The sequence below is a fragment of the Martes martes genome (assembly GCF_963455335.1).
Source record: "Martes martes genome assembly, chromosome: 15".
NCBI lineage: Eukaryota > Metazoa > Chordata > Mammalia > Carnivora > Mustelidae > Martes > Martes martes.
This window is the reverse complement of record NC_137903.1, coordinates 44,368,861-44,391,014: the sequence shown is the minus strand read 5'-3', so window position 1 is coordinate 44,391,014 and position 22,154 is coordinate 44,368,861. Positions and strand designations below refer to the sequence as shown.

The 22,154-nt window shown below is 49.6% G+C and overlaps 1 protein-coding gene across 10 annotated transcripts in view; it reads left to right on the top strand.

Moving 5' to 3' along the window:
• Positions 1 to 15,916, top strand: part of SEC16B (SEC16 homolog B, endoplasmic reticulum export factor) — a 41,394-nt gene extending 25,478 nt beyond the window's left edge. For 6 of the 10 annotated variants that reach the window (XM_080824088.1, XM_080824086.1, XM_080824087.1 and 3 more), the window contains 13 exons: positions 204 to 315; positions 1,837 to 1,942; positions 3,578 to 3,718; positions 4,872 to 4,985; positions 6,037 to 6,109; positions 7,432 to 7,719; positions 8,524 to 8,591; positions 11,959 to 12,111; positions 12,292 to 12,387; positions 12,708 to 12,810; positions 12,937 to 13,016; positions 14,093 to 14,191; positions 14,840 to 15,916. In XM_080824088.1, coding sequence (XP_080680214.1) covers positions 204 to 315; positions 1,837 to 1,942; positions 3,578 to 3,718; positions 4,872 to 4,985; positions 6,037 to 6,109; positions 7,432 to 7,719; positions 8,524 to 8,591; positions 11,959 to 12,111; positions 12,292 to 12,387; positions 12,708 to 12,810; positions 12,937 to 13,016; positions 14,093 to 14,191; positions 14,840 to 14,911 — 1,505 coding nt within the window. In that variant the 3' untranslated portion in view covers positions 14,912 to 15,916. Of the gene's footprint in view, positions 1 to 203; positions 316 to 1,836; positions 1,943 to 3,577; positions 3,719 to 4,871; positions 4,986 to 6,036; positions 6,110 to 7,397; positions 7,720 to 8,523; positions 8,592 to 11,958; positions 12,112 to 12,291; positions 12,388 to 12,707; positions 12,811 to 12,936; positions 13,017 to 14,092; positions 14,192 to 14,839 lie in introns of those variants that run through there. The other 4 variants (XR_013967986.1, XR_013967987.1, XR_013967988.1 and 1 more) reach the window with 4 other exon arrangements.
• Positions 15,917 to 22,154: the final 6,238 nt, after the last annotated feature.

The following is a 22,154-nucleotide window of genomic DNA, read 5'->3' as shown; positions in this document are numbered from 1 at the left end:
GAGCTGAAACGGAACGAGGTCAAAGCCAAGAACGCGCGGTTTGGGGCGTGACTCCTGACGTGAGCTGTTGTCCCCTTTGCTCCTGTGAGGACGCTCCCCTCTGAGCCCCCAGCCCCCCAGTCATCTCTCTCCCATCCTGCCCAGCAAGTGGGTCCCCCCACGGCCGGGCTCTGTGACTGGGGCTTGCTCTCCTCCTCCTGCAGCAGGGAAGGGGCTGGTGGAGGCCGCTCACTTCTGCTACCTCATGGCTCACGTGCCCTTTGGCCACTACACCGTGAAGACCGACCACCTGGCCTTGCTTGGCAGCAGCCACAGGTATGTGATGTTCTAGGGGAAGGAAGCAGGAAGGACGTTTTCCAGGGGATTGCTTGAGCCCTTGCTGGGTTTCATGCCCCCCCCCCCCAACCTTTCCATTTTCCTGTGTAAATTTCACCTGCTGCTGCTCCCTTCCTCTGGGGGTCTCTTTTCTGCATGGGGCTGGGCAGGGAGGTGCCCAGTGGGTGCCGCATCACACCAACAGGGGGCCTCCGGCCCCAGTCCTGCTCCCCCAAACTGCGCTTGTGTTCCTTTGGGGTGTATTGTGCCCCTCTGACCACTGGGTGGCACCCTGGTTCCATGAGCAGAGGTCACCTCTTCTGACTCCTCCGTGCCATCAGGGAGAGGGCGGCTTGGGGCTCTGTGCTAGGCAGTCCTGGGCCTGGCTCAGAGTCAGCCCTGGGCAGAACTGGGAGCTGGAAGAAGTTTATGCTTATTCCTTACATCCCTACACTGACTTGGTGCACAAGCTACTCGTTACTTATTTTATTTTCTATATTTTATTTTTGTTTTTATTTATTTTACACAGTCATTTTATTTGCACCATTTCCTTTAATCATTACCGACTGACCCTATATATAAGGTATATTTTTAATCTTCACTTGACAGAAGAGGGAAACCAAGGCACAGAGAGGTTAAATAACTTACCCCAGGTTAACACAGCTAGTGTGGAGTCACGCTGGACCTGGAGCAGAGCCCGGACTGACCACTGTTGTGCCAGGCGGCCTACCTCTGCGGAAACGTACAGTCTCGTGGCCGGCTCTCTTTGGCCTTGGTCTCTGATGGCCTCTGGTTGGCTTGTCACATCCCGTCTGTGCCAAATGTGGCAAGAAATGCGTAGGGTTTCATTCATCTCCCTCCTGTGCTTTTGTCGCACGAGGGCGTTTCTGAAGATAGCCGGGAGGCCATGAGTTCAGATACCACGGCAAGCTGTAGGGGCGCGTGGGAGGGTCTGGAAGCCCCTTGGATCTCCTTCGCTCAGCCCGCTTCCTCCTTGGCTGAGAGAACACACATAGGGAATGTCATTTGATTTTTGGCTCAGCTGTCCTCCCCATTCTCGTCCCTGCCTTCCTTTCTTGGGGCCCCACATCACTCCCTCTTCTCTTCTGTTCACGCCAGGCGTGGCCTCGCACAGGTGTGCGTTCTAGACCTTCAGGGCACTGGACTCACTCCCAGCATGTTTAAGAGGAGCACCTAGTGCCCCGAAGGGGACGGAGAGCAGCTTGCCTTAGGGGACCCTCCAGCAAAGAAGGTGGAGGACCCCCCCTTTTCTGCAGTCTTTGCTCCCCAGCACCTCTGGTGCAGAGCTCTGTTCTGTTCCATCCCCAGCCTCAAGAAGGTGGAATGAGAGGAGGCCGGACATTCACTCCGGAGGTCCGGAGCGTCTTTCCTGTCTTGGAGCCGTCCTGGGGATCTGCCCAGGGCAGAAGCTCCTCCACGAATGGTGTTCATCTGCTAGGATTGAAAAGCCTCCCCTCCCCTCCCTCCTCAATTTCTTTTATTATTATGCTCTGGTTTTAGTCAAGAGTTTTTGAAATTTGCAACGACCGAGGCTATCCAGAGGACGGAAATCTTCGAGTACTGTCAGATGCTGGGCCGCCCCAAATCCTTCATCCCTTCTTTCCAGGTAACCGAGCTCACGGTTGGCCGCCGTCTTAGCGGCTGATGGCCGCCGGCAGCGGGATCTCCAGCTTTGCTCTTTGGCATAGAGTAGCCCTGGCTAAGTCATCGACAGCACTTTTCCTCCTTAGGTTGAGTGTGGAAAGAGTTAGGATGTCTTCCTAGGTCTCCTTAAGGTCTGCATTTTAAGATATGAAAGCAACACACAGCAGCGGCCCCTCTGGAAATCAGCTGGTGTCCCGGGGCACCCACCCCTCATACTTGCTTGGCAGAAACTTCTGTTGTGCTCTCCCCAAACAGCTCTCCCTTCTCCTCGGCCCCTTGGCCATCCTGCCAGGGGTGGGAGCATGGGGGCCCAGCCCAGGGACTGCCCGGTCTGCTTCTTCCATCTGACCTGCTCCTGCCATCTCTTTTGGACCCCTCTGTCTTCGAGCTTGGAAAGTTCCTCCCAGCTGTAACCCCAGTCCTCACCTGCCCTTCTTCCTCTTGGGGCTTTCGCTGTGCAGGTGGCGTACGCGCTGTGGGTTCGCCTCTCTTCTCTTAACTTCTCTGCTGGATGCCCTCTTGTCACCTCACCTTCATCAAGGCTCCTTCAGTGCCTGTCCCCAGAGTGCACCTGGACACACACACACACACACACACACACACACCCCACAACACAAAGCACAAATCCAAACCTTGAAAATGAGTGAATTAGTTATAAGAAGGGAAGTGACCCCATTAGTATCTTCTTTCGGAGTTTTACCAGACTCTCCTTCCCCGGCAAAGCCGTGCTGGACCAGCTCCTTTGAGAACAGTCCCTTCATCTCTCCTTCTTGGGTCGTCCCCTTGCCGTCACCTCTGGGCTGAGAGTAAGGGGACTAGCTAGTTGTAGTGCGTGTGCTCTAGGTGTGGGCACAGCGCCTTTGTGTTTCAGAGTGTTATGTCTCGTCCCCTGAGGTGGGTGTGATGACCCCCTTTCCCAAAAGAGGAAACTGAAGCTCAGAGGACTTACGTGCTCTTGGCTCACATCCCTTGGGTACCATTTGTTCTAAGACCTTGCGTGGATTATCTAATCTTTACAACAGCCAAGGGGTGAATAGTATTATTATCCCCATATTATGGTGAGGAAACTGAGGCACAGGGGGGTGGAGTAACCAGCCCAAGGTGGCACGCCCAGTGTGCAGCTGGAATTTGACCTTGGATCTGTCTGATTCCCAAACCCTAACGTTCCATCTTGCCCTGCCCCTCATGCTTCTGTGAATACCGGCCCGCTCTGTGTCAGAGTCTTTTCTTTTTCCTTTCTGTGTCCCCCCTGGTGCCTGGTCCTCTGCCCCACCTACACCAGGCTTTCCAGGTGGGAGGGTTTCCTGGTAAGAAGTCAGTCGTCTGGTGCTTTTCGATGGTGACTCCGTCTACGGACACTGAGCTGATGGTGACTCCCGTCCCTCTCTCCACGAAGCAGGACCGGCAGGCTGGATTTGAAATTGTGCCCACACCCAAAGAGAATGCCCTAAATGGCAGGAGGCCCTCCTTGAGACTTGGATGCCAGAGTTAGTGGAAGCCGGCAGTCAGCCGCCTTCCAGGAAGTCTTATCTCTGCTCTTCTCCTTCTGTGCCTGCCTGGATGGACGGGTCGTCACTGGCTCTGTCCCTCTTCACAGGTGTATAAGCTCCTTTATGCTTCCCGGCTGGCAGATTACGGCCTTGCGTCCCAGGCCTTGCATTACTGCGAAGCCATCGGCACGGCCCTCCTTAGCCAGGAAGACAGCAATCACCCTGTGCTATTAGGGGAACTCATCAAGGTGAGGTTCTCAAAGGGTCCTCTGTAGGTGTTTTATCTTCGGTGTTCAGAGAAAGCTGTTGTGAAGAACTTCGATTCTGCATCCCATCTCCTTTGAATGTGCCGGAAAATTGGAGCCCGTGGCTGTCTTTGACCACATACGCATGCCCAGGCGCGATAAGCCGAGTCCTGACACCCCACAGAGAAACAGGCAGGGAGCGGAGGGTGCTGGGATCGGGAAGTGGGAAGTCAGGCATGTGCTCTGCCAGAAACTTAGTCTTGGAACTGCTTTTCTGGGACAGTGAAACTGCACGTAACGATGAACCGTTCTAATTATAAACACCGGACTTGGAAAATATATTTTAGTGATTAAAATGGGAAATGATCCTTATTAAAATGCTTTTAAATGCATGGAATATTTTATCACATGTGGGATACGTTAAAAAAAGAAAACAAAAACAAATCAACTTTTAGTTCCTGGGGAAGAAAACAATCAGGCCAATAGTTGTTCCAATTAACGGAAGAAAAATCCATTAGCTGGAGAGTACGGCAACCCACTGTCAATTTTTGCTTTGCTTTATGTGAAGCCCGAGTGTTGGATCCCATAGCGAAAGACCCACCTGAAGTGCCAAGCTCCCTGCCCCGGTGTCTGCCAATAGGCCGGCGGTTATGGCGAGCTCAGGGACCAGGAGTGGGGAAGGTGGGAAGTTTGGGGGCTTCAGAATCTTGCAAGACATAGTAGTCCCTCGACCAGCAGCATGAGCATTATTGGGAAGCTGGTTAGACATGCAGAATCTCAGGCCCCACCCAGAATTCTGGAATCAGAATTAGCATTTTGGCAACAGTCCAGGCGGTTGCCCAGAGCACCAAAGTTTGAAGTTCGGGAAGTCTTGCTAGAGCAGACAGACTTGCGCGGGTGCAGAGCTGGGTAACACTTTCTTCTTATGTCTTACGGAGGATCTAACACCAAGATGGGTTAATTGTTTATTATGCTGCAATTTCGGAAAGGTACCTGCTGAATTTGCTACCTCTCAATTATTCTTTGTAATCTAATTTGCAAGGGAGTGACGGCGGTCGTTCTCCTATTCCCTTATTGCCTTGTTCCCCATTGTGTTTCTGTTTCTCCTTTCCCGTCTCTTATGTCCACCCCTGACCCGGCTGGAAACCTGGCACAGCTAGCAGAGAGACTGAAGCTGTCCGATCCCTTGGTTGTAGAGAGACGCCGTGGAGACAGGGACCCGGAGCCAGCCTGGCTGGTGCCCCTTCGCAGGCGGCGTGAGGAGCTGGTGGTGAGTGGGGCTGGAGCCAGGCCAGGCATTGAGACCTGCTTCTCCCTTTGCTCCCCTAGCACCGAGTAGGCAGGCACTGACCTTGGCAAATCCCCGACCCTGGGGAGGGCCACAATGTCCCCAGCTCCCAGGAGGCCCATGTTGACCCAAGCAGGGGCAGTGCTCAGCCTCCCAGCTGCTGCCTCTCTCTCTCTCTCTTTCTCTCTCTCTCTCTCTCTCTCTCTCTCTCTCTCTCGGGCGGAAATGTTTTCCTGTGTCTGCCTGTGAGACCCGGGGCCCTCTTGCCGATCCCCCTTGCCACCCCTCTCTACAGTCCTAGAAGATACATTTTATGACCATTAAAGCTTTCATCTCTCTGTTAGGAACAACGGATCATAGTGGACCCGTGTCACTTTCATGTAATGTAGGGCAATTGCTTAAAAGATTTCCAGGCCTTTCCTTTTTGTTCTGACAAGTGCAAAAGCTGCTGGCAGTAATTGTAACATAATTGGAACGGGGCTGCCTCCCTTCTCTTTCTTCCACCGTTTTGGAAGACAGGACAGGGTAGATTTTTCAAGGCACACAAGGCCCTGACTCCCTCCATGTGTTTTGCACAAGGGACCCTGGGCCCGACAGTTAGTCCCTTCCTCGGGGAGACAATGGATGGTGCTGGTGTCCTCGTCCCTGCCTGCTCTGAGCAGGGCTGAGGCCTCCCTCCTGCCCACTTGCCTCTCCCACCAGACCTCAGCATTCAGGCGAGGTTCCCCTACCTTGCCACTCCTTCTGAAATTTCTTTTTGACTTAATTTCTATTTTTTAGAATTTTTGTTTATTTTTAAAGATTTAATTTACTTATTTGAGAGAGAGAGAATGGGGGGAGGGGCAGAAGCTGGCTCCCCACTGAGCAGGGCACATGTGGCTCGATCCTAGGACCCTGATATCATGACCCAGGCTGAAGGCGGAGGCTTAACCCACTGAGCCACCCAGCCGCCCCGACTCAATTTTTAAACTGTTGTTCCCAGTTCTTGCTTTTGTTTGTGTGGCTTAAGAAGATTTTTACTTTCTTTTACTAGCACAGGGTAGCAGCAGACAGTGGGGATCTCCATTCTGCTCACTCAGATACCACAGGAGCCAAAGGAACTGCAGGTACCCACACCAATGGCCGGGGTGTGCGAGGGCTGACACTCAGCGCCTGATCATACGAGAGGCAGAACTTGGGAAACTCTTGCCTTACCTTTCCTGGAGCACTTCCTTGCTGGTGTAAGCCTGACACATGGGTCCAGGCCCCTTCTCCCCACCGCTCCAGGCGGCCACGGGCATCCCCACGCTGCTCAGTTCCCGCATTGTGAGAGTTTCTGCCCTCCATTCAGGTTTTAATACTCATTGTTCTGTGTTGTGATCTCATGGTTTCACCAGCCCTTAGTAGCTTCTCCCCAGAGAGGAAGCCAGAGATGATGGGTTGTCCGTACTTCCTGTGGACGTTGGGGACATAGGGAGATCTTTTTGAGCTATCAGTTTTGGGTTTTGAGCGCTCAAAGGCCATACACATGTGACGTACTTTCCATCAACACCCCCCCCCTTTCCCCTCAGGCTGCCTCTGGGTGCTGGGTTGGGCGGAAAGTATTTCCCCCAGCTGGTTCTGTGCCCTTTCCTCCAGCTACCCCCATGGTGGGGTCAGGACAAGGCTTCATCTCTGATTCTAGCCGTTTCCCACCCTTTAGCACACCCTTTACAGATAAGCAGGGGGAAGGCAAGGCACGCCGGCTTCGGTTGCTGTGTCCGGGCTTTGCCGTTGTGTCAAGGGACCTGTGAAGGTCAAGGACTGGAGGGGAGTCAGGCTGGGTGTTTCTGAATGCCGCCTCTGCCAGGAAGCAGCCATGTCTCTTTTCACCCAATTGAGCATGGGGGTCAGCAGCCCCACCAGCACTGTGACCTTGGGCCCATCACAGCACACATCCACACCACCGTCCATTTCATCGGCCAAATGGCAGAGCCAGAAGGAAGACCACCACACTCATTTCCAGGGCCAATGCTCTGATTCTTTAAAAGCAGAGCCATCATGTTTGTGGTCTGATTTGGGTTTTAACTGGCAACTGCCTGTGTTTCAAACACCCAAGTCCATGAGGAAATCATTAAAGGGGAAAGTTTATCCAAAAGTAAAACAGTACAGCATGAAATAAAGTGGTAATTTCTATCTTCCCAGTGAACTAATGCACTCATTTAAGGCTCAGGGATCGTACACGGCACTAAGGGAAATCTTTTTGTCAACTCTAAGTCATAAGCAGTGAGAGGTGTTACCACCCCTGCTGGGTTGTGCCTGTCATCACGTTAACGGCAGCCACCTCCAGCGGCCTGTCTCTGTGACTTCTTTCCAAGGAGGATGTGGGCAGGAATGGTCCTGGTGTGATCGGTCCATTCTGATGCTGTATTTCAGGTCTCAGCTCTTCCTCTTTGCCCTGTGTCCTTAGAAAGCACTTTCTACCATGATCTCTCCGGACGTCAGAGCAACTCAGGAGCCCTTGGTGCTCGCCCAGCCTTGTGGCCAACCCTGGAGCCGCCGGGCCCAGCCCAGCCCAGCCCTCAGCAGCCGTTCTTTCCCCACCAGCTCAGCTCCCACCCAGCAGGAGGAAGTCTGGGGCCAATGGGGGGCCCAGTGCCTCTTTACTCAGTTCCTGGGACTGGTGGCAGCCTGGCAGTGACAGGGACTCCTGGAGGAGGAGCCTGGGAGGAAACCCAGCAGATCCACCCACCCCTTGGTAAGACCCGGGTGAGGAGTTTTGAAGGGGAGGAAGCGGGAGAGGGAGGAGGAGGTGGGATCAGAGCCCATAAAGCCCTGGACGGTGGGTGTACATCTGACTGAGGACCCACTACTATGGGGCAGCCCTGGGGCTGATACTTTGCATGCCTCTGGTGGGGGTGGGGCACACTGTTTCCTTCCTTTGCCGTCTGCCTCTCTGCTAGGGCAAGCACAACGAGGCCAACCCCAGTTCCTCCTGCCCTCCGCTTGGATGCATAGTTTCTAGGAGAGAGGCTGCAGAGTGGAGGAAGGAGGGAAATGCCATCTGTGCCTCGAGCTCTGTCGTCCTGCACCCAAGAGCTTCCTGTCGGGGTTCGCTAGCACAGACCCTCTCTTCCGTCCGGCTCCCAAGGGTGGTGGTGATGGGAGACAGAGGGGCGGAGTGTGCTGAGCAGTGCTGAGTGACACCGGGGGAGAGCCGGCCACCAAACGGGAGCATTAGGTCTTTGACCTGCGAAGATATTGTCGTGTCCTAGACAGGAGGCTCAGGAGGATCCCTGTGATTCAGCTCCACGGGGCCCTGGTTTCCAGGATTCCTAAGGAACGGCTTGGTTCAGAGTAGAGGTCAGGTGACCAGCATGCCTTGGGGTGACTGGAACTGAGAGGGTTTTGTATGTGGATTTCACACTTACGTGGCTCACTTGGGGCCATGGGCTTGGACCTGCAGCTGGTAGAAAAGCAGACTGTGTCCCATTCCTCCTTCAGGTTAGATGGGAAAAGCACAAGTTCACATCACAATGTTTGTTTGTGTTTTGTGCCATAGGAGAGAGCACCGTGTCTCAAGGAAGTTTCCAGCATCCCGATGGTCAAAAGGTCGTTTCCGAGCCTCAGGTGAGAGGGCACAGCACAGCAGATGCTGAGGTCTACGCTGATGCTTCGGTGTTTTCCAGTGGCCCAGATTTCTCGGCCGTGTGCAAACTCCTTCAGCTGCCTGGTACCCTCTCTCCCTTCCATGCTGTACCGTGGATCTTCTTGTTTCCTTCTATCCCTAATCCTAGTGGTGGGGAGGAGGGCCAGGTTCTTGTTTATGTTCAGTCCACCAACCCGTGTCCATAGGGGCAGGGGTGGCAGGGCCGAGTTTCGTTTTGGCCTCAGAGATCTCTCACACCCTCTCCTCACCTGCTGCACCAAAGGCTCACCACGTCCTGCCCTGTCCTGGGGGAACCTGGATGCTTATTTCTTTTTTGTAATTTTTTTTTACCTCACTTTTTTTCCAAGAAGAATCTATGGCAGCTGGTTCCTTTCTCCTCAGCTAGGCCGGAAGGTCTTGGAGGTGGCCCTGCCCACCCGGCCGTGCTAGCTGGCTGTCCCGCAAACGCACCCCTCCCCCAACAATGGGTATTTGAGATGTTCTTCAGCTCTGCCTGGCTGGAGGGTTTCACTGTATAAATCTGATCACATAAATAGTGGTTATGTCATATAAATGTCTCACGTAGTGATGGAGCTGCAGGACTTAAAAAACTTTTATGCTTTCCTTATTTTTTTCTGACTGAAAAAGTAGTCCATTATTGTTATAGAAAATTTGAAAAATAAAGAAAAAGTATCATAAATTATCAACCAAATATCACTCCTGTTTCTAAATGCATATATAAAACTTTATTTCTCATTTAATACTATAAAACCATGTCATTCATAAGTGATTTTTAAAATTTTTATTATTTTATTGTCATTTATTTTTAAAATTTATTTTATTATTTGAGAGAGAGAGAGCATGAGCTTGAGTTGGGGGGGTAGAGGAAGAGGGAGAAGCAGCGTCCCCGAGGAGCAGGGAGGCCAATGTGCGACTCAATCCCAGGACCCCGGGATCACAACCCGAGCCGAGGCAGACACTTAAACCACTGATTAAAAAATTTTTTTAAATTAATTACTTATTTTATTTTACTTTTTTATTATTATTTTTTTATTTTTTAATTTTTTATTATTTTTTTTTTTTAAATTTATTTATTTGTTAGAGAGAGAGAGAGAGCAAGCACAGGCAGACAGAGTGGTAGGCACAGGCAGAGGGAGAAGCAGGCTCCCTGCCGAGCAAGGAGCCCGATGTGGGACTTGATCCCAGGACGCTGGGATCATGACCTGAGCTGAAGGCAGCTGCTTAACCAACTGAGCCACCCAGGCGTCCCTATTTTTTTATTTTTTAAAAGATTTTATTTATTCATTTGACAGACAGAGATCACAAGTAGGCAGAGAGGCAGGCAGAGAGAGAGGAGGAAGCAGGCTCCCTGCTGAGCAGAGAGCCCGATGTGGGGCTCGATCCCAGAACCCTGGGATCATGACCTGAGCCGAAAGCAGAGGCTTTAACCCACTGAGCCACCCAGGCGCCCCTTATTTTAAAGATTTGTTTATTTGAGAGAGAGAGCGTGAGCGAGCGCGCAGGGTGGGGGAGGGGCAAAGAGAACCTTAAGCAGACTCTGTGCTCAGTGTGGAGCTGCACATGGGGCTCCATATCACCTCTGTGAGATCACCACCTGAGCAGAAACCGGAGTCGGATGCCTCGCCGACTGAGCCACTCAGGTGCCCCCATTAATGATTTTCAATATTGGTATGATAAAGTCCATTGTGTGAAAGCACCATCATCTGTTCATTCATTCATTCACAGATCCCAAGCACCCCTGTGACTGTGCTGGGGGTACACAGGGAACCTACCCTCCTGTGCTTCTGTTTAGTGGAGGTGACTTAACAACTGTGTGCACGAGGGATTTTACTCTAGATGGGGGTGGCCGGGTGGGGGTGCCCTCTGGGGAGGTCTTGAGCAGAAGTCAGAATAGGGGGGCAGACAAGAGTCAGGTAAGTGTCTGGGGAACCAGCGTTCAAGGTGGAGGGAATAGCGAGAACACAGGCCCTGAAACTTGGCTGACTTGGTGCCGTGAAGAAAGAACAAGGGACCCACTGTGGGTAGAAACTGGGGAGCAGTGGGCTGAGAATTGAGGCCAGAGCTATAGGGCCTGGATCACACAGGGCTCTGGGGGCCACGGCAAGGAGCACTAGGTTTCGCACATTGCTAAATATTTCATGAGTGTCTCTCTTCCTTTTCTCTCTTTCCTCCTCTCTCTGAGTTCCCTTCCCTTCCCCTCACATATAAAATACAGTGGCGGACATTCTAGTGATGGATGTGCAAGCCTTGTCTATTTCTCGAATTACTCAACCAGGAGAAGTGCCCAGAAGGAAAGTCAGACTGCTGGGGCTTGAATCCTTGCTCTGCCAACTACTAGCTGTGTGGCCTTAGACAGGTTGCCTAATCCTTCTGTGTCTTAGTTTCCTCATATGTAGAATGGGATGATAATAGCCCACCTCACAGGACACTTTAGAGGATTGAACAAATCACTGTATGTCAGTGCTTAGTGTTTACTACCTAGTAAATGCTCTACCCAGAATAAGAACCAAAGATTTTTCTAGATTTGCCGAAGTATTTTCCAAAAGTGTACCACTTATGCTTTTTGGAATATAAAATGTGACTATAACACAAAAGGACAAATATTGTGTGATTCTGCTTATATGAGGTACCTAGAAGAGGCACATTCATGAACAAAAACATTAGAGGTGACTAGGGGCTTGGGGGGGAGGGAAAAATGGGGCGTTAGTGTCTACAGGGCACAGAGTTTCTGTTGAGGTTGATGAAATGTTCTGGAAATGGATTATTAGCGGTGGTTATACAACATTGTGAAGTTACTGATGCTACTGAACTGTACACTTAAAAATGGTTAAATTGGCAAATTTTATGCCATGCGCACAAATATAAAGGCCCACGGGCCCATGGGCACATGCTTTCCTCTGCTGCATTTGTTCATAGTTGGTCTTGAGCAAGTCTGCTAGTGAGTGAGGGTCGGTCTCTGTCCTTCTGGGCGTGGGGTACCCGTGGGGTGTGTCCTGTCCCTCTTCCTGTCCACCAGTGCATTTCCACATGCTCTGTTCCAGGCCTCAGCCTAGTTCTGGAACTCTGATGTTGGGAGGGGTGAGCACAGTGGCGGGAGAGAGGATTAGGGGATAATAGGAGGGCGGGGATCGGGCTCTGGCCTTGTCCTGTGGCCTCCGGCAAATCATTTCTCCTAGCTAAGCCCGATTTCCTCATCAGTAACCTGTGGGCCTGTCAGGCTGTCCCACGGATTTGCCGAGCGGGGCTGCTGAGGGAGAACAGGCGATTTGCCCTCACGACCTGTCAAGTGCCATAAAAACGTTCGTTCTTAATGTTCTTTAATTCCAGGTGCCAGTGATTCCCAGATCACGAAATAATTCTGTGAGTTCCACTGTTTCAGTCAAGGAGGATGAGGAGGAGTCCTCCGATGAGGCAGATGATAAACCTTCCCAAAGCCCGGCACAGAAAGAAAAGCCAGGAGGCACGAAAGAGAACACGAAGGTGGAGGGTCTTGTTCTGTGGCCACCGTCACCTTCCCAAATGTTGTGTGTAGGGGGGCAGGCTTGAGAACCCAGGCTTTGGCTGGGCCTCTGACTCCCCACCAGCATACTGGGTGGGCCTGTCTCCTAGCCGGTGCGAGAACACACCTGTAGGTCCTATGTCTCCTCCTTTCCCTCCCAGAGCTTGGGGTTTGGCTGGTTCAGCTGGTTTCGCTCGAAGCCCACCAACAACGCATCCATCTCTGGGGAAGACTCATCTGACAGTCCCGACTCTGAGGTAAGTGTGAGGGCCTAAGGGCAAGGACCCTTCCTCTCCCATGGGCCCACTGGAGGAAGTTTCCTCAGAACCTCAAAGGCCTGTAGTTGGCAGCTGGTAATGGGCAAAGGCCAACTGGGTCTTAAAAATTAGGATGAAGAATATTCACTTTAGGGTGCCAGTAGTTGTTTGATTCTAGAGCAGAGGAGTGGCACAGAGTTTTGGGGTGGCAAGTGGAGTCTTGGGGTGAGCAGCAGGTCACAGGTCGAGGCCACTATTGTGGGCATGAATTTGTTAACAACCAGTACCCTCAACACTGCCTGTCTTTCTCCACGACGCAGGAGACCTCCAGAGCATCTTCTCCCCCTGAGGCTGGCCCTGGCTTCACACTGACCTCTCTCCCAGAGCCCCAGTCTCTGCCGGGCACCTTATCTGGAGCCATAGGTACCGCCAACCTCCTGTCCTCTGGGTCTGTGGGCTCTCTGTTCCTCAGGCCTTGAGGGTACCTCCTGGGTGTGGGGCCTCCTCAACCCTGAGCAGGGGAAACAGCTCTGACTCATTGCTTTCTAGGTGAGGGCGAAGTCCAAGGATCCGTGTCCAGTGTGGGAGCAGCCGAGGGTACTGGGACTGTAGGCCTGTCTGGGCCTGAGGTGAGCAGCCCACAGGTTGAAGCTTCGGGCCTCACCAGACGCCTGTGTGCGCGAGGACTGAACATTCAGTGTGGGCTGGAAGTGCCATCCTGTGAGGGCAGAAGGCCTCTGTTGTAGTCTGCTAGGGCCACCATGACAAAATGTCACAGACCGCAGCTCACACAAAGTGATTTCCTCACAGCTCTGGAGGCTGCAAATCTGAGGCAGGGTGTTGGCAGTGTTGGTTTCTCCTGAGGCCTCTTTCCTTGGCTCGTAGATGGCCATGGTTTTCACGTGGTCTTCCTCTGTGTGCGTCTGTGTCCACACTTCGCCTTTTATAAGGACACCAGTCTTACTGACTTACGGCCCACCCCAATGACCTCCATCTTACCTTAATTATCTCTTTGTTTTTTTAATTTTTAAATTTTCCTTTTAAGTAATCTTTACACCCAACATGGGGCTTGAACTTACAACCCTGAGATCAAGAGTCACATGCTCAACTGATTGAGCCAGCCAGGCACCCGCTTAATCACTTTTTGAAAGACACTCCCTCCAAATGCATTCTGAGGTACTGGGGGTTAGAATTTCCACACAGGAAGTTTCAAGGGGACAAGATGTAGTCCATAACGACTTCCTTAGGTAAAGTCTAGAGCATGGCCTCTTGCCCCGTCCCAGAGTTCATTGGTGACTTTGGCAAGGGCTTGATGAATCGTCCACGCGATATAGATGAATTTCATGCCGATTGCTGGGAAAACATTTTTATTTTCTTGTGGTTGGGTTAGCGCACTCTTGTAGTATTTTAGGCTTTCAGAGAATATGATATTCCTTTTTATGATGCTATCAAGATAATTGACTCTGGCTTTTTCTTCTCACGTGCTCCAGGTACAGCTGTCCCCGAGCCTCTGCATTTGTCACCCCAGACCTAGGGGTTGGCTGTGCCCGCTTGAATCACGTTTGTTTGCTTGAATTCCCTGAGGTCTATCAAGAAACCCTTTCCATCTGCAGCTCTTGACCAAAGCGGACACTCAAGGGAAACCCTTGATGTTCTGGAATCAGAAGCAGTGACTAATAGGATTTTCTGTTATTTTCCATCACAGGCTGTTTCCTCTGAGCTTTACTTCAACCCTGGTGTTCTGCTTCCCCCAACCCCCTTGAGAGGGAGTGTTCCTCTCTACAACCCATCTCAGGTCCCTCAGGTAAGGGAGTCCTGAGGGAGAGGGCTTAGGAGCACAGATTTTGGATGAAGGCAATCCAAGTTTATAGTCCTAGTCTGCCACTTACTGTGTGTGGGTTCTTGCGCAATGACTTACCCTCTGTAAGACTTGGTTTCTGCATCTGTAAAGTGGGTTACTAGTAGCCACCTCCCAGGGTAGGTGTGAAGATTAAGTGGGAGCATGTGTGTGAAGGGCCTCACGCACAGAAAAAGCTCAGTCAAGTGTCACTATTATTAATACCACTCTTGACCTTTCACAGGTCTTGAGACTTTGAGAGATACATAAGTGTTGGTACCGGTGGTGTGGAAATACCATCACTCCATCCTGGGGCTGGGGGGATCACTGCAAACTTTTGAGAGAAACTAAATTCCCTGATCTTCAGTGACTTGGGGCAGACCCATTGCTCTAATGTACCCATTTGGCCTTCCCTCTTAATAAAACTGAATTTCTTTTGCCATATTTAAGAGGTGCAGGTGTTGGGTGAAAGTAGATAATTAGAAGATCACCGCAGGAAGCCACATGGAGCTTGAGCGTTCTAGACTCAGGATGCCCTAGCTTAGTCCAGCCAGCCAGCCCTGCTTGGAGTCCTGCTTGGGGTTTTAATCTTGTACGACCCTTGTTCTTTCCCAGCTCTCCACGACTACTAGCCTGAACCGACCGAATCGCCTAGCTCAGCGCCGCTATCCAACCCAGCCATGTTGAGAATGGCCACCCGTCCCAGGCTGGTCTCCTTCCTTGATTTCCAGCCCCTCTACCCTACTGGGGCCCCCAAAAGGCTCGTCCTGGCCTATTGCCTCCACTGGGACAGGCCGTTCCAGAACACAGCTCAGTCCAGTCTCTTCACATTTGCTTCGGAATGATGGCTAAGTTCCACATCAGATGGAGAAGCTGGGTAGAACAGCAGCCCAGAGGTGAGCAGAGCCAGGCGGGAGCACTCGGATGGTGGCTTCAGATCTTCAGAGTCAAGCCGAAGCACCCCTTGGCTGGAATCAAGACAAACCCATCGGGCTCTGCGACAGGAAATTATTTGGGGGAGATGCCCTGAGCGATATTCGTGACTAACATTGACGCATTCCTCAGTCTTAGTTATAGACCAATTCACGGCTTTAGTTAGCAAAGTTTATATACTGAAACTTGATTACTGCTTCCCGGCAGAAGTCCCTCCTCTGTGACATTTCAGCAGTTTCCCTCTTGGTCCTAGTTTTGTGCACATTTTTATGTGCCTCAGATTAATTATATTTCTCTCACTTTCTTAGCTGGTCCTATTTTTTCACATTCTGGCATCTGGCTATCAAGTTAGATTGCTGTAGGCATCATATTGTCATGGTAACTACCGAACCTAATGATGCAGATGGATGGAACATCAGTGTAATAACTGATGGGAAATGTCTCCTGACATCCACCCCTTCTATAAGAGGGGAGAATGAGTGCCTGGTGCTGTTAATACCGCCCTTCCCACCTCAGGCCTTTGCAAATGGATGTTGGGAGGGTCACTGGAGCCCGAGGGAGGAGGGGGACATCTTGGAAATTTCCAGTTCTCTTTTCAAACCCAAAATAGGGACGACTCTTGCTGTTTGTCAGATTTGCTGAAAATTGCTCCTCACAAAGACCGGTTTTTCTATGTGTAATTGTACATACAGGTTTCGTACTCTAATGTACCACAGTTCTGATGTTGATAGTGATTAAACCAGATAATTTTATAGCAAATGCTTGTCTCTGGCTGATTTTTGCAGAGGGAGAGAGCACACAGAGCACACACTTCCCCTGAAGTGTTTCTAAGAATGGTTTCATTGTGTGATAAAGAGCCTATAGCTGGAAAGAGCCCTTTGTTAACAAAGAATCTAGGGACTGATCCTCTTAACTTCCGAGTCTACTCTAATGTTATTTTTTCAATTTAGAAAATATGGACAAATGCGCCTCTGATTCAAATCGGTCACTCCATTAACTAAATATTGCATTTTCTGTTCCCTAAAAAGTTTATTCATCTCCCAGATTAAATTAGGAAATGTGTGCATAAATTTTTTTTTTTTTGGACTGAGAGGGCCCTTGGTAAATGCCGTTGCCTTACTTCCCCTAAAAAACCCTGCTCCTTTGGTTTGGTACGCTGACACCCAGTGGTGGTACTGTGGCAGCTGTGAGTTTCCGAGGAACCAGTTTCGACTTGATCTCAGCATATCCACGGTTCACCCACATCAGGCTCTCTGCTCAGCAGGGAGTCTGCTTCTCCTTCTCACTTTCCCTCTGTGCTCTCTTTCACTCTCTTACTGGCTCAAATAAGTAAATAAAATATTTTTAAACATTATTAGCAGACAACCTAATAAGTACAATCCAGACTGTCTCACTGCCAACCAAATCAAACTCTGGATCTTTCATTCACGATACAGGTAATGGAACAGTAATTTAGAACTACTTCTTGGGGCCCGTGGGTGGCTCAGTCGGTTGAGCACCTGACTGTGGATTTCGGCTCAGGTCATGAGCTCAAGGTTGAGTCCTTCAACGGGCTCCACGATCAGTGGGGAGTCTGCCTGAGATTCTCTTCCTTTGCTCCTCCCCCTGCTTGTGGGTGCATGCAAATGCTGTCTCAAATAAATAAGTCTTAAAAAAACACAACAACAACAAACCCTACTACTCGATTGGTGTCTATTACTAAGCTAGTTTCTCTTCCTGAATCCTCTTTGCCACCAATGTGAGGTCACGTGGCTTAGTGCTCCTGGGAACACTGGCAGAAATGAAGGCCCAAGAAGCTCTTTAGAGGAGGAGGGTGAGTACCACAGAGGAAGGCAAAGACATCAGATGCCTGTGTACTCACTTACTCTTCCCATTGGGATAATTCCTGGAGAATCCGGTGGCTGAAGTGTCCCCAGAGCCAGCGTTGAGCTGAGTTACCTCCTAGGCAGAGGGCTACACGGCAGTGAACATTTCTGGGGTAAGTCAGGGGGCTTTACGCACTAGAGAGGGAGGAGGTCGTGCTATTTATGCCAATTCACGATGGACAGCTGGTGCTCTGCAAGGTCAGAGTGCACCCATTAATCTGCACGTGACGGCTTCAAACAAGTCCCTGTTTATTGGGCGGGAAAGAGCCCTCAGCTGGGTCCGGCAGGGTCTGATGACCCGGGTCACTCCGAGTTCTCAGTTGGTTATCAGCTTTTTTTAGTTAGGGCGATGGTGGGGCGTTTGCTCAAGGTCCTGATCCTTTCACAGCTTCAGCTGGTTTGAAGCAGTCGTGAAAGCAAGCGCAGCCGGGGAAGCTTGGTTTCCTTCTTTAGGATTCGAAAGCTTTGGGGAGCAGAGCCGCTGGGGATGGGGAGTCTAAGAGCACGGGGCTTGGGGCCCTTTCCTCATCCGTAGCTGGGGGATGGCTGCCAGCCTGTCGGAGAAGCTGGCTCGGGCCTGGCCACTTGTCCGCTGTGGCTTGAGAGCCCAAGCAGCTTGGCCTTGACCCGAGCTTGGCTGTCCGTGACCCGAGGCGGAGCCGCTGGCTCCCTTCCCCTTGGTGTATTTGGACGCCTGCAGGGAATGATGGCACAGGGTCCCTCAAGGCCCCCATGGCAGCCAGCAGGGCAGGGCCGGACCAGCCATCTGTCCCGCATCCGAGGCGGGCCTCCTTTCCCATCGCCAGGAGCCATTTTGGGAAGCGAGACTGAGCCGAGTTCTCTAAGGGAAGGCTTTACTGAGAGATCCTGCTTGAAAGAGAAGAGCCTGAGACGTTATCAGTGGGCAAGCTCCTTCTCTCCCTTGTTCATTGGGGCGTGAGCTTGGAGGAAGAGTAACTTAGAGGGAACAAAGAAGCTACATTTTCCTTAAACTGAGTGGTGATGTGCAAACGAGATCCTGCAATATACATATGATTTAATATTTATTTGACAACATTTACACTTAATGTTCAGTAATTTGGAAGAGAACAAACCATTAAATTCCATTTATGTGTCTTTATCACATATCACCATTCCAGGCTTCTGTCTAATCCCCTTATACGGCTGTAAAACTGCAAACCCGCCTGGCTTCCCCAGTCACCTGGGCGCCCTCCCCTTTCAGCCTTAACTCAAGCTTTAGGTTGCTCGGGATCAAAGCCTCTGCAAGCTTTTCTTCCTCCTCACCACCCCCCTCCCCCGAAATCTTTTTTTTTTTTCTCTCTCTTTGCTCTCTTCCCCTGGGCAACCAAGACAAGAGCAAGAGGCTGCATCCACCTTTTCACTAAAATCAGAATATTTTCTTCCCAAGAGGAAATATGCAAAACAGTCTTCTGCTTGCAAAGAACAATAGGTGTGTAATTTGGGTCTGTGCACTCAGGAGTTTCTCTGAGACTCCCTCCCCACCCCTCCCAGAGAGTGGAATGGAGGGACTTTTCCCCTCCTCTGTTTGCCACCCTGAGCTGGAAGTTGCAAACATCGTGATCTGCACACCCTAGGAGGCGGGAACTCACCCGAGGTTGCCCCTGAACGTGGCCCCCAGCACTGCCGGCTCCCACCATCCTCTCAGGGTCCTCCAGAAATGGTTTCTTAATGAGATGTAAAGTTATTTTGAATGAGAATTAACAGCATATTAAGATGTTTTATTACAACCTCACTAAGTAGAGGAATCTGCTTTCCATACTTTCTTCCTTTCTGTATGAATCTCCAGGTAATAGCTCTTCACCGGAACTCGGTCAACAGCACCATCACCGGACTGACCCATACAAACTGCTTGTTACTTGACCGTGCGGTGCGATCCTGGTCTTTATCCACCTTCGAGCCAATTAAGGATCCAATTTTTAAAGAATCTCAAGAGGGGGATTCCACGGCTGCCCTTGAGGCAGCCCAGACTTTCACACCCTCGAACATTAGGAAGCGATTCCTAATACTTTATACCCAAATCATTCATGGAGCTCTTTAAGTCTCTCAGCTGGCCCTCAGCAGAGATGGGGAACAGCTGCTTACCACCACCTGTGCCCAGAGCCCTCGCACATTCTGGAAGGCCATTAAATCCCGTCTCAGCTTATGAAATGAAGGTTCACAAAATGGGGCTTTCTTGACTAGAATCGGGGATGAAATGACCTAAATGCTTGGCGTTTTCTGGTAGTTTCAGCGGTCGGATATCTTGAATTCAGTAATAGTAATAATACTGAGTGTTTACTTTGTGTCAGGTACTGTGCAATGCATCCCGGGAGGCGTCTGGTATTATTGTAACATATTAGACATGGGGACTCTGGAAACTCCAGAGAGACTGAGCAGTTTGTCCGAAGGCACACAGCTGGTAAGGTGGGAGCTGGGGTCAGAATCCAGGGAGTCTGAGTCAAATGTTCAGAATCTGGGCATTTAGCCACATTGGTCCCAGACATACGTACATTTATTCATTCCATTATTCATCAAATACTAATTGAATGATACTTCAGGCACTGTACTTCTTTCCCAACAAGATTTTTTTTTAAAGACTTTTATTTATTTATTAGAGAGAACAAGCTGGGAAAGGGCAGAGGGAGAAGGAGAAGCAGACTCCCCGCTGAGCAGGGAGCTGGACTCGGGGCTGGGCCTCGATCCCAGGATCCTGGGATCATGACCTGAGCTGAAGGCACATGCTTAACCAACTGAGCAACCCAGGTGCCCCGCAAAGAGGTAGTTTTGACACTTAAACTACTCACAGGCTACTGAAGGAGACAGACCTATAGACAGAAATTGCTACCTAATGCGAGAACTTTTATATTTAAAAACATGTTCAAAAACTTAGTACCTTATACCCCTTAATAACAGAGGGGTTTCATCTATTTATATGACTTGGTGGCTAATATGTAACAATGTATCTCCTCACCTAGGCTACACCCCTGCCTTGGATTTCCTTTACAGGACTCCTGTTTGCTCCCAAGAGATTGGGAGCAAATTCATTTAGAAGCTTCATGATACTATGTAGATACACACAGAGTCCCACTGACTAGAAAAGGAGGTAACAGATCCCATGTCAACAAATCCAGACATTTGGCTAGAACATTTTAGGTCATTTTTTATATTCTTGAAAACTGGGTTCTTGGAAATCAAACGTCTTGACTTTTAAAACTTGTCTCTGAGTTCCAAGAGCCCATTTGGGAATGTAAAAGATGATCACTGACTGTTTTTTTACTTCATTTTTCACTGTTCTTGTGTTCCGCAATCGTGATTTAGGATCACGAGGAGACCTCATTGTCCTGAAGGAGAAATAATTTGAGTTTTGGGCTTCCAGAGTTCATTGCCATTTCTTTGGCTATTTAAATAAATACCCATGAATTAAAGAACAAAGCAGGGCCTCCCAGTCATGACTTTTTAATGTAATTTTTCAGCTTCTTCTCTGCAGACAGCAACAACCCTCCAGCCCACATGTGGTGTTAGCCAGTCCTGTAACACATGTCTGTTAATATCTTGAGTTAGAATCCAGCCGGACATGCTTTGTGTAACGGGTATATTGCCTACAAATTGCAGATAGGCTGACATTTTCTAAGTTTTTTTTTTCTAAGGTTTTTATTTTTTTATTTTTTTAAGTCGGTTTTTAAATACACTAGAGTAGTTTGCAATTTAAAAGTAGTTGATTTTAAGCCCCTGAAAATAAAGAATTATTTGCAAAGGAAACAACCACTCTCAATTTAACACGCTGTAGAGGCTGACTTTGTAGTCTCCGGGAAGGCATTGTAGCAAGAGGAAGAAGAATTTCAGTTCTAGGCTCACATCCCACCTGCAAACCTGGTGACTTGAAGTAAGTTAATTGAATTTCTCAATATCCCCAAACTCCTTGGTCAAAACCTCCGATTCTCCCATTCAACCAACATTTATTTAGGACCTCCTATAGGGTGGGGATGAATGAAAGTCAAGTACTACCTCTCAGAGCGACAGATGAGTTGGGAGGTTGTCCCCGAGGATATCCCACAATAGTTGTTGTCCCACGTGCTGTTGATGTGTTGCACCCTGATTCTACCTCCCAGGGAGGAGGTGATAGGGAAGGTCCTGGAACAGGAAACTTAATCCACGAAAAGACCATGGCCCAAAGAGGCTGATCAATTTTCCTAAATCCCTTTAAAGTTCAGATTTCCAGACATGAGCTTTTCCTTTCAATATGAAAATATAATTTAAAAGGTAAAGCTTTTTTTAAAAAAAATATTGCATTGGGAGTGTGTTTGTAGTAATAAAAACATCAATAATAATAGGATTTTGTGCTATGCATTGATACAAGAGTGTTAAGTTTACATATCTTTTTCTTTAAATTCTCAATATACAGTAAAGTGGGTGTTTTGTAGAAATGAAGCACAGAGTTCCAATAACTTGTGTAACATTGCACAGCCAGTGATGGGGCTGGGCAAGCATCATGCTTGGTGTCTCTTCTTTAATCTTTAAAACAACTCAGAGAGGTGGGTTTATTAACCTCCCTTCCCGGAAGAGGAAATAGAGGCACAGAAAGTTTAGTAAATTCCTCAAGATCACACGTACTTGGAAGAGCTGGGATTTGACTCCGTGCCATCTGGTCCCGGAGGCGAGGCCCTTACCTCTTGTTCCCTTGGTTTAAGGTGGTTGTGCCTGTTTTGCAAAGCTCAGCAGGACCACCTGAACCATGTTCCCAGCCTCAGCCAGGGTGAACCTCAGTTCCCTCGTTTCCCATCTGCCGCTGCGGGACATTACTCATTATCTTGTGTGTTTATGCACATGTCTATTTTCTCCATTAGGCGTGTGACTTCTCAGGGAAAAGTCGATATGACTTACTCATCTTTCGATTTCCAGTACCTTGCGTAATGCCTAGGCCTGATACGGACTCAAAATTCAAAATAGACCTGAATGAATAATTTCCTATCATGAGAACCTCAAAACTGCTTGTAAGAAAATACCCCCAAATGACGTCTGGCCTAGGGGTTGCTATGTGGAGGCATCTTACTGTTAGAATTTGATCCATCTCTGCATCTTTAGAAGCTGAGCTAGGTCCTGGTATATAGTAAATGTAGAAAAAATAAAATTTC